The 12,341-nt window shown below is 34.9% G+C and overlaps 1 protein-coding gene across 1 annotated transcript in view; it reads right to left on the bottom strand.

Moving 5' to 3' along the window:
- Window positions 1–12,341, bottom strand: part of Cals (calsyntenin 1) — a 27,276-nt gene extending 14,935 nt beyond the window's left edge. The window contains exon 1 of the mRNA XM_076437355.1: window positions 12,073–12,341. Coding sequence (XP_076293470.1) covers window positions 12,073–12,178 — 106 coding nt within the window. The 5' untranslated portion in view covers window positions 12,179–12,341. The remainder of the gene's footprint in view (window positions 1–12,072) is intronic.

The raw sequence follows: 12,341 nt of genomic DNA, 5'->3' as shown, positions 1-12,341 counted from the left end.
CACTGATGACGATATTGTGCACAATGTAGTGGATGCAAATCCGCGAGTTTCCACAGAAGCGGTTGCTGAGAAGTTGAACCAGATCAATTGCTAATGCGAGAATCTTTGACCTAGACCGAACTTGTGTATCCGGGTGCCACACATACCGAACGTGGAATGAGAAGAATGATTTTAATTGAAAAATCGAACTGCATTTTGGAATTTCTACTACAATTTCCTGTCTTAAAAATGTCACAAGCTTTATAACAGTTCGTGAAACTTCAAACGCGCTTATCACCGAACGACATTTCCCAAGTTCGCAGACATATCTCATAAACGAATCATCCAATTTATTTCCTACTTGGCAGACTTCGTCGGTAGATACCTCTTTATCGTTTGAACTGCCACTAACAAGTCGATACATGTCGAATTTGATTTTTTTTCTGAGCTGGAAACAAGTTGAGGAATCTTGTTAAACTTGTACGTTTCTGTCGCTCCCGTTTTTGTATTTTCTAGTTTGAAGTCGAACACGATGCTTAGAACGAAGTCTACGAGTTTTGTAAATATGTATCTCGCTTGTGTTCCCATTTTTGTATGTTTTTAAAAGTCGGTCTTCCAAAGTGCACTACAGTGAAACAATTATAACTTCTTGTAGAATCGTTTATAACACATAAAAGAATATTTACAAGTTCCTCAATCAGTGATCAAACAATCCGCGAAGTATGAAATTGATATATTTATTCGTTTTAAATCTCGTTTCAAATCTCGTTTTTAAATCTCGTTTTAAAAAATTCACAAAGAGAGTTAAAAGTCGCACCACTTACAAATGATATAACTTTATTTTAAATTAAAATTCTTTACTAGATTCTTCAATTGCCTGTAAGATGCAGCATAAAAAATGCTGGTCGTCTCAGAAAATGAAGGAGCTACAAATGAATTTGTAGAGATAATAATTCTGATAAAAGACGGGAAGTGGCTGCGATAAAAGAACGTGGGGACTATCGCATGTATAGGTGAGCAGACTGTATTAAAGATTGGATTGCACTCTCAGAAGGTGATGCTGTCTGTGCGGTGGAATGGTGCGAGGATCTTCTACTGTAGCTGGTGTCGCGGTGGCGAGATAATTAATTCGCTGAAGTACTATCAGCTGGAGAAACTAAGCGAAGAAATTCGAGAAAAACGTTTAGCTCTGGCGCCTGGCAACGGTGTTATCTTTCATCATGACACTTGCAGACCGCACACTTCCATGTAGATCCAAAATAAACTTGGCGGGCTGAATTGGACCATTGTGGTGCGCCCCGTAGTTACCGTTAGTTATATTTTTCCTGCTCACGCATTACAATACAGTATAAACTTTTACATGTCTGAAAATGTCTGATTCATTATACTGTACATCAGAGGCAACTTCTTCCCCGCTGGCGCTTGACGACTCCCACTACCACTGTACCGGTTCCCCCACTACCGAATCGAGGGGAAAAAGTTACCCTCTCTCTGCCAGTACCGGATTAGTCACGTGACATTGTGACACATACGCGACGAATAGCGTCGTAGGAGAGAAAGGTAGACTGGGGACACAAGTCTTAATCTACACTCCACAGGAGTTTGTTGGGGAGGACCCAGGATTAGGGAGAGGAGTCGTCTGCTAAATTGTACATGAACTCTACTGACGATTTTTCTGGAATGCTTTTGATCGAGGAAACTTATAATTATTTGTTTCTTCTTCATTGTATATATTTAATACTACTCTAACCATGATACAATCTGCAAATAATATAATGGCACTTTTAGAAACTGACTTTTATTTGCAGTACACCCTTCAATACTACTCCACTGATACTTTTTACAAACCTGAATGTTCTCGAATACTGTACGAACATTTGGATTCTTTTGGTACGAAATTTATTCGAGATATTTGCAATTTGTATCAATTATTTACGCTAACTGTAAGAAAATTCATCAATAAACCGATACAAGGTTTCCTCTGAAATTACTAGCTTTACAAATACATGCTTTATGAAATCGAACACTGCGGTATGTTATTCAATTGCGCAGTTCACCCACACACCACACATGGAACCGTACAAGTGTTGGTTGATACAACAGAAATTTTATTGTGGAACAATAAAATGAATCGGTAATTTGCCATAACAATTCGGGCGAATAATGTAATCAATTTATTCCTCAGCTCAGAAATACCAGCGAATATATGTATTTCATTATTATGCTTGAATATTTACATATTAAAAAGCTTCGTTTTTACGCTTGCGTTGCCAATAATACAGGTATAAACACAAACATACAGGTAAAAATATATTTCATGGTACGGTGATGAATTTTCATAGTCGATATGTGTCTACAATTTAGTGAACAAATATTGAAATGTTTCTACTATAAAGTTCGTCATGTATACATAGATTCTCCATCGTTTTTTCTGTAACATAGTCATAGTAATATAAATATCCCCGCACTTGTTTATTTTTTAAATAATCCATTCAGTTATTTTATCTTCAATAAAAACAGTTTTCACTTTAGAAGTACAGCTTCATAACAAGCATGTGATGTAGCTTACGGCTCGAATAATTAACAAAATCAAGTAATCTTTCGTTGCTCTAGTTTCCATAAAAATTTCTTTCAACAATTTAATCGTTGCACGAAATAAAAATTGCTAGGTCAATTGTGAAAAATAGAAATTCAATAATGTACTACTTCTTTCAATACTTTCAAAATTTGTTTTCACAGTTTTTCTAACAGCTTTACCTAGATTTTACGCATTCGTGGCAAAAATAAATAAAACAGAAAACTGAGTCAATTTGCTGCCAACCTCTGCCAAATCAGTAACCAATTTAACACGCGCATCATCGTCATCGTTTCGAGAAAAACGAAATGACGGTCCGGGTCCGAAACATTATTTTCGTCCACGCACTTTATGATGTCATCGTTACGCAAGTTTTAAAACTGCATGACTGTACTGATCAAGTATTACGTTGCTCTCACGGTACAAAAGAGTAAGAAGACATCTGACAAGGATTGATCTTATTAATAATGGTTGCATCACTTCGAGGGCATAAAATCGGTGGATTTTTTCCTGTGGGACGAAAATATCTACACGTTGTGACACAATTTCGCAACTTAATCTCGCGGCATTTTCTTTTCGGTGAAGTTGTTTGAAAAAGAAACAAAGATCTACAGAAATAGACCGGAAAACTTCCTGGAAACTAGAGAGCCCCGAGAGCCAACCGACGACGCAAGATGTAATAATTAAACTTTCAGGACGCTTCAGACAAAACTTCCCGAACCGTTTTAATCACCGTGCGAACGCTAACGAAAACTGCGAATGTTCATTATTCCTACCTTATTAGATTCAGAATAAGATTAATAAATCCACCACGTCCGCTCAAGAGAGACTCTGGTGACAGCGATTACTGTTCGATCAACAGAAACAATCTCCGTGATAGAAATTCCCTGCTTCTTCTGCGCAGTCTAATTAAAAATCTAATTAAATTTTCGAAACTCGATCTAGTCTGAAATTTTTCTTTTTTAATCCTGCCTTCGTCAGAGAATATCATTCACTTACACCTATGCTTCCGCATTATCATCGGGATTAACAATATTATCGTCACATTGAAAAATATATCGATACCATGTTAATAATTATTCATTGAATTTTCGCCATCTGCAATGCGGATTATTTCCAACTCAACACCGATACACAGGTTATTATTTCGTTTTCGCGTTTTGTGATTTATGAGAAAATTTAATTACGTCTGACCCGGTTCCTATATTTTCAGGAATTAATTCAACCATGAAGTTATGCTTATATGTTTTATTACACCCGCCGATACCTTCTGTTTTCGTTGCGCGAGAGATAAAAAGTGATGAAAAGCACGTGGTGCTAGGCAGCCGAAGAAAATGTTGAATATTCAGCGCTCTAGTTTATTAACGTTCGAGGAACAAAGAGTCCTCCGAATAATGCGAGGGCTTAACATACGGTCTACGTGCAGAAAGAAAAAAAACAAAATAAATTTACAAAAAATGGCCAGGCTTCCTTTCGTTAGTGAATCACTTTTTAATTATATTCCCAAAATAAAATAAGTTTTATAGAATATACAGGGTGTCTCAGCTGAAGAAGGCACAAAAAAATATTTATGGCATAATTTAAATGGTATCGAAGGAAGAATATCATAGAAGAACAATTTTTTTGTCCGGTTATTTTTTATTCCCGTTTTCATTCAAGTTTCCCGATAAAAAAATAACGATGACCTTAAAAAAACTATGAAAAAATAACCGGATAAAAGAAATTGTTCTTCTATGATATTCCTCCTTCGATACCATTTAAATTATGCCATAAATATTTTTTTGTAGCCATTAAAAATAAAGGAGATATTTAGGTGGCCTCCTTCAGCTGATACACCCTGTATATGAACATGTAGTATACGTAGATCCGTGAGGTATACACATGTTACGAATGGAGCACTTATGTAATGTATGTACTGTAGATAATATACACACTTATGCTTAATTAACATAAATGCACAATCACACAAAAAACAAGTTAGCAGTATGGCAACACAGTTTAGCACTTTTATTGAAATGGCAGTAACTCATTTTGTTTATAAAGGGTCTTGACGCTATTTTTTATTTGTGAAAATTAGAGTCATCACTCTTCGCCACATGGTTAGTAAAATTGTATAAAAATTGTCAATCGTATACAAACAGCGTTTTGTTATAATTTAAAACACATCCTTAATGAATGATCCTGCGTAAGCATTATTTTAAATTATTTTTAAATGGCTTGTGTGTTCCAAATTTTACTCTTTCCCATTTTCGTCTTCTCATTAAATTATACAACAAATAATCGAGACGAAACATTTTATTTGACAGAGATTATTCCGAAACTATATTTTGCATGTTTCCGTTCCTGACGATTGCCGCTTTTGTTATTCCAAATAAAACCTGCTAAATTCTGTTATTTATCGCAAGACAAATAAACATATATCGAAATATATTGCTGCAATAATAATGTTAATACTCGGAAGAGATATTTCATGTGTAATCCTCTCGTTTACGTGCACATTCTAAATCTTGAATTCTCCATTTTACCGTACTGTGCAAATAAAGGATCATCAACCAAAATTTTTATTAACAAACTGAATATTAATACAAAGTTACATTTTTACGGACCAATTTATGAGAACACCAATTAGAGAAGTTTGATTAGCCGAAGAATAAAGTAGAGAGTTTATACACAATTTCATCGACAACTTTCATTGTATCTCGAGCATTCGAATTCACGAAAAACACTGTGAATCCGCAGGACATTATACAAAACTTCAAGGCAATCATAACTTCCATCGAACAACTAAAATAATATCTCATTCGACCAGATTGCACCAATTCGTATATTCACTTTTTCCTCTTAACAAAACGTCACATTCTCCATAAAATATTCACTGTTACGTCAAACAGATTTATTTACAGCTATTAATATTATTCAGCCGTGACTTAAAAGCTGCGATAAGGATTATACGTATAAATTCACATCCTACATGTACGGCACAGTAATTACTTACTGCTACATTCTCCAGCGATTGTATATGGCTTTTTCGTAACTATGATGATTTGTGCAAAACTACATTTTTATAGACAAATGCAAGGAAATAACAAATGTATTATACACATATTATAGAAGCAAGCTTACAAATATTCTTTTAAACAATAATTCTAAAAGAAATTATTACATTACGGTAGCGACCTTTCGTTAACAATTTACATTATTATTACTAGACAGCGGATCATTATGCAAAATAAAGATTTCCTGCCTGAATTGCAACATACTGGAATGAAATAGAAAATTATTTTCTTTCTTAACATGTTTAAGAGATTGGAAATAATATAACAATATGTTTAAATTCTTCTAATGTTTTTATTGCTTCAAATTACACTTACTCATTTTTCTCATAAATGCATAAAATCCGCTGTCTAATTATTTACTATTGAAAAATGTCTGAAGACTATTAAATATTTGTGAGTGTGTGTGGTAAATGTGGTAATGCATTATGGTATATTAAACGAAGATTTTGATGCACTAGAAATGCATGAAAGCCTGCGGAGTGTAATGTGTTGCAAAAAGTGCACTGGATCGTCAGTTATCGTTTAGTAAGGGCGCATATTTTCAGTTAATCACGGCTGATTGGATTGGTTTCGATTGGACTACATCGATTTTCTTGCAGTACATGTAGACACATGTATATGTATGTGCACGTATATCGGACGAAATAGTTCAACTACGTCGATGCTGATTTGTTATCGATTAGATTTCTGCGAGTCTTCGGCTTCAAACGCCGAGGAAGATACCAAAATGAAATATGTAATGAAGTATGCTATTACTTTATTAACCATCAAACATTCCTCAATATATTTTCCCATTAAAATTATCTAATTTCGATGAAAGCAACTAGAAAGTCAATTTTGTAAACGATTCCATAACGACAGTAAAATCAAAATTATTTAAATTAAACTACTTTTATGACAAATTCATTATAGATTTGATAAGCTTGTGTTTGTATTTTTATAAATATCAACAGTTAGAATCATTTATTAATAACTACATCTCTGTGCATTTACGGAGTTTAAACTTCGTTTAAAATGAATGGCGTTTCCCTAGTTTCACCACAAGGAATTTTATTGTTTGCTTATTAAAGGCTTATTTGCTGATACTTTTTTCTTTAGCTCGACCACCATACAATCTATGAAAATGGAAATTTACGTGAAGATCCACGGTCCGCCGATAACGCGGGCACAATGGAATCGGGCCACATTTATTCGCTTTTGTTTCTCGCCGGGGCGACACTGCAGGAAAATGTGATTATCTTTTAGCCATTTGGTGTTGAAAAAAGCTTAGCACTAACTCGTTAAAATACGATTTCGCAAACGTTGAACTAACGGAGAGTTAAAACAGCTCGAATTACTTGGACTGCGAATTTATTACGATCTTTCGTCTATTGATTTAAGAAATTCGCTTGAACTTTTAAGATCTCCTGATTACTTAACAGGAAAATTATATTGCTCCGAATTCTTATCAAACTGTAATCACATTCCCTCCCCCAACATCGAAAAACTTTCAATCGATTTTTGGTAAGTCAGACACCGCAATATTAAACATTCTTTGATCAGAGTTTTCTTAATAAGAGTAATTTCGTACAGGCCTCGGAAATTCCTTTGCCCTCTTAAATATTTTAATCGACAAAAGTATTATATCTAGTCTGCGAGTTTTATACAAACAGCAAACACTTAAAAAAAAATTGAAGAGGAGGAAATGTATTTTTGTTTAAGTCTTACAATCAGAACATTTTTATTTTCTCCTCAATTCTTCATCAGATAAGATGTACATTTTGATTTTTTGAAAAGGAACATAATTTTACATAAGAAATAAATGCATTTTTCAATCACAAATGGCGTTTTGCGGAAATAACTTTGGTAAAATGGTTGCCACGTCCTGGTTAATACGTTCAACACAGTTTTTCAGCAAATACTACTTAAACATTATACAATAAGATGTATATTTTGCAACTTTTATATAAAAAATAAATTCACGAATTTCCCTTATTTTCCAGGAGGTGCGAACCCCCTTATGGTAACTACAAAGTAAGGATACAAATAACCCTAAACGGATATCGACCTTTCAGCTGACAAATACACGAACTTTGCAGCCTTTGTCATGGTTGCGCCGTGGTTGCACCGTGACGTCAAAATTGACGGATGCAGCTCGTGCAACTGCATACGGTATACGTTACGGATTGCGGTCAAACAAGCATTTTTTATACCAGTTGTTACGATGGATGCTGCGTATGGATACACGTTTACGTGCACGTAAACACGGGTATAATTACTATAAACAATACCTGAATGTTTCTCGGTTATAGATGTTGAAATCTCACTCAAGGCCCATGCACGATACATACATCATTATTATGCCGAGCCATAACCACGCCGACGAACAAAAGGCATATAGATGGACATGCTCGATTCCATTATTTCGATGTTATTAGCAGACCGTGGAAGTTAATGCAAATTCGCGCTTTTAATCACAAAAGAGAAATTACATCCTTAAAGGATTTGTTTGTTGACGATAAAATGGAACTAGATTAAATTGCATACAATCACAGTAGGATGATCTCGATTATTTGATCCGCTAATGTTTGCAAACATTATTAATTCAACTCTATTTATTATACAGATCAATAATCATTTCATCTAGCACCGTAATCAGATAGTTGTCCACTATACAAATCCCCAGTTTGGATAATCGAGGTTCTACTGTATTTCGAAAATATTTATGCGTTGAAACACATAATGTTCAAGAACGTGAGCTAAGTTTCACATCTACCATCAATATTTATAAAAACGTACGATAAATTGTTATTCGAACGTACACGTAACGCATTGCTGCATGCACATTGCAATGCGTAATAAAGTAGTAGATAGTATGGCTTCATTTAACAATAGAAATACCGAGTATCAATAACAAATTCGTTAATAATTTCTCGAACTACAACGGTATGCTTGCCGAAATTTGATATACTGATAATTACTCGCTGAAGCATCTTTATGATTTCAGTAATCATCAAATTAAACGCTGGACCGTTTTGATGACCTGCCCGGCTGTCTTTGTTCGGTGAATGCTTTGCAAGTAGGAAGAGTAAACAAGTACATATGTGTAGATATTTTCTGCTAAATTTTCCCCGCCAATTAGGGAAATAATAACGTAACGTAAAATATGATATACAATTTGAATTTCGTGTTGAAAGAATTCGCATAATTAAAAGCGAAGAAAATATTTGGCTGGCCTAAATCAGATGACCGGTATAATTAATTGGAGATGCAGGAATACGAAGCACGACGCAACAAAAGTGACAATAAATATTAATAAATCAACCGTGATACTTTGCACAAATATTCTCTCGACACTATATACAATTGTTAAATGAAATACTGCTACTTCCAATCAAAATTTCGTTTACAATCGATACACATATGTATGTCTGACGCGCAAATATCAAATAGTTACCAACATTGCTTAATGTCCGCTTAATCAAGTATAATACAATTAAGAAGCGCTATGAAATTACATTTTATTGTGCAGCGTTGAAACTATTGATTCTCTATTATACCAATTAGCGAAGGTGTGGTATTGAATTATAGCGGCGAATCTGTGCAGCAAAATGAATTCCACGTTGAATCCATTAACCGCGCGCGTCAGCAGAATTTTGTAAATTAGTTCATCAAAAATTGTGTAACTATTCGTTTCATTCGACTCGGGTCTGGAATTAATAATTAGGTAAAAAACTGAATATGGGAACACACGGTGCCAATTACGGAATGAAACAGCCTCAGAATTTTTATAATTGATGAAACACTCGAATCCACTATTTCATTTTCCTCCTCGAGAACACCAAAGTTAATTTTCGAACAGTACGAATAATATATCAAGATATACTATAATTAATAATTTAAGGTCCGTGTACAGTATCGTGTCAAGTTGCACAATTGTTAATCTGTATTATTAATAACTGAATCTGATATTGAGTTCATGTGAGATATCGTCATATGGTCGATAGACTGGAGCAATTATTTGAACAATTAATATTCCAGATGATTAGAACTTTAACTAGCACACCACTGACGACATATTTCATACGGGAACTTCGACATATCGTTAATTAGCCGCTGTATTATTTATAATGAACAGGTATTATAACTATCATAGTACCTAAAGTATCTTTCTTGAAAGGTAAGCTATTATATTATTATTGAATTTCTGTCGCATGTAATTTTAGATGGTACTCATTCAGAAAGAGAAACTTCAGAATGATTTTCAGCATCACTCAGGCTCCTCTCCACGTCGTCATTATAATAAGTATTTATTTTAGAAGTAAAATTGTAAAAGAACCGAGTAGTGAAGATGCACGAGAGATAAGAGAGGGCGGTTAACCCTTTATGTTCTGAGGGTTCTTTAAAGTACCACTTTCATTAAAATGCTGCTGCGAACCAGATATGCTTACATTTATACACCTAAGTTAATTTCAAGTACCGTTACGTGCATTTCTAATGTGAAATACATTCACGCTTAGCATACGTGTCACCGAAGTCTTGAAATACTACGGAAAGAACGGTCATTAAAAGTAAAAATAACAATTCAGGTCATGAGAAGTTCACGAAAGTTGAAATGATGATTTTGACTACCTCTTCATACGTTTGTAATGGAATTGTATCCTATTTGTTCATCTTCGAACATTTGTTTTTTAGCTTCCCGGGCCCGAAAGCATTTTTGTGGGAAATATGAATAAACAACGACCTATTGCTGCAACATATCGATGCATTTGCCGCAGTGAGTATTACTACATTGCCGGTGGGTCAGAGATGACCCGTTGCGTGATACCGTTAACACAGCGATCATGCAATATTAGTAATTGCCCGATTTTGAAAATTTTAATTTCGCGAATTGTATCTTTGAATTTCTATAATTTTATTTATGCAGTAATGAGAAGAAATTGGAATTGGAAAGATTTCGAGTAACTAAATTATTTGTTGTACGAACAAATTTTTCAAACAACATACAATACGTCCAGTAGCGTTGCTGTATAAATTTTTAACATTTCATAACGAGAATTCATAATTTTCTTAGAAAGGACAGTTTTGGTTCTGTAAATTAAAGATTTATTTTCGTTTGCCTATGCAGTGGTTAGCTACAGCAAAAATGGTGAAACTCGTAAATAATTCACGCATCATATATCACCTGTGATCTATTCCCAGAATATGGAGTGCAAAATCGGGAAGTGATAATTGATCAAACGACCGAATTTTACATCAATTTTAATCAATTCCGACTAATATAATTGGGCTTTTTATCCGTCCCTTGATCGGACAATAATTAAAAATACATACAACACGCCGATCATAATGTGTACAGACGTCTCCATATTCCATTATTGTTTCCTTTATGCATATGTTCAATCACTCGAGAAACAGATAGCGTACAAATCGAACGCAATGGTCGATTTAACAGCTTCCCATATTTATTATTTACTGAACATGAAATTCAAACGAAATTATCTTCGTACAGCGAAGGTTGTTGTGTTTATATTTGTAAATAGCGTGTAAAAATATCGAAATTGTATTCTCCTGAATTAATTTTTCCCGAAAAGGGAGAAAATGTTTGACTAATTAGTATATTACAACACAATTTTGATTGGAAACATCCATTTTTATATTACAACTCATTTGTTATTGCACTCCAATTACTATTTACTCTAAATAAACGCGACAATAAGTCCAACAATTTTGGACTCGCAAGTAATAATCAAAATCATTTGTTCGTAAATTGAGTAATAGTAAAAATCTCTACAAATACTACAACTGAAAAAATGAATTTTCCAGAAATTATAATGGATAAATAGAAATTGTTTCAAGTCCTATACCCGATAAATGATGCTCTCTTCGGTACAAAAATGCATACATCGACGTGTATCAATATTGTAAAATAATATTATCCACACAGAACGAAAATATTTCATCACAACAAAATGTTGCCAGGTAAAATATTACGAATAGACGCTTTTCATAGTAGAGCTTCGCAAAGCGTGCCTAATACCGCGAAAAGCTGGTTAACCCAGAATTAGAGAAAACCAAGCGGAGTCTAATTGATGTCTGCTTTAAGCTTTGTTATCGCGAGGAAGCGTGACTGGCTACTGTCATAAGCAATAATGGTAATACATCATCGGTGTTCTTATCACGTTGAAATTTGTTCGCGGTGTTCATGACACATTGACCGTTCCGAGTGCAATACAAACACATCTCGGTGCACCTATTGGGACTAGTCAATGAATTCGCCATAACAGTTTCGGTGACTGCAGGTGCTCCCGAAAGTACAATTCCACCTGTGAGTATTCGTTCGAGCAGCTCTGTACAGGAAAATGAAGCGGGATTCGAGGACGGTAGTGAGAAGGATTCGATATCGATGATTTCCGAAAAATTAGGAGACCGGGCGAACGGAATAGGTAAATGTAGGACATGAGAAAAGAGAAATGAAATCACCTCCATGATTGTTGAAGGAACTCGGTGTCGACTCGAGGGCTGGGATGCTCGCGTGGGAGAGACCGATGGTCAACCCAAAAAGCACAGCACTAGCCGCCAGTAGCATCGTCCCGTGACTTCTCTATCCAGAATACTCCGATTATTAGTTCTCCGCCCAACCACACTTGACTTATCACTTCTAAGAACTCCTTTTTTAAAAGAGCATCGCCGTCTACTGCACGACTCGCTTACGACACCACTCACAATCGCGAAGTCAATATTTGAGCAGA

Source organism: Lasioglossum baleicum, chromosome 13 (genome assembly GCF_051020765.1).
Source record: "Lasioglossum baleicum chromosome 13, iyLasBale1, whole genome shotgun sequence".
Classification (NCBI taxonomy): domain Eukaryota; kingdom Metazoa; phylum Arthropoda; class Insecta; order Hymenoptera; family Halictidae; genus Lasioglossum; species Lasioglossum baleicum.
The sequence above is the reverse complement of the archived record's forward strand: the minus strand, read 5'-3'. Positions and strand labels throughout refer to the sequence as shown.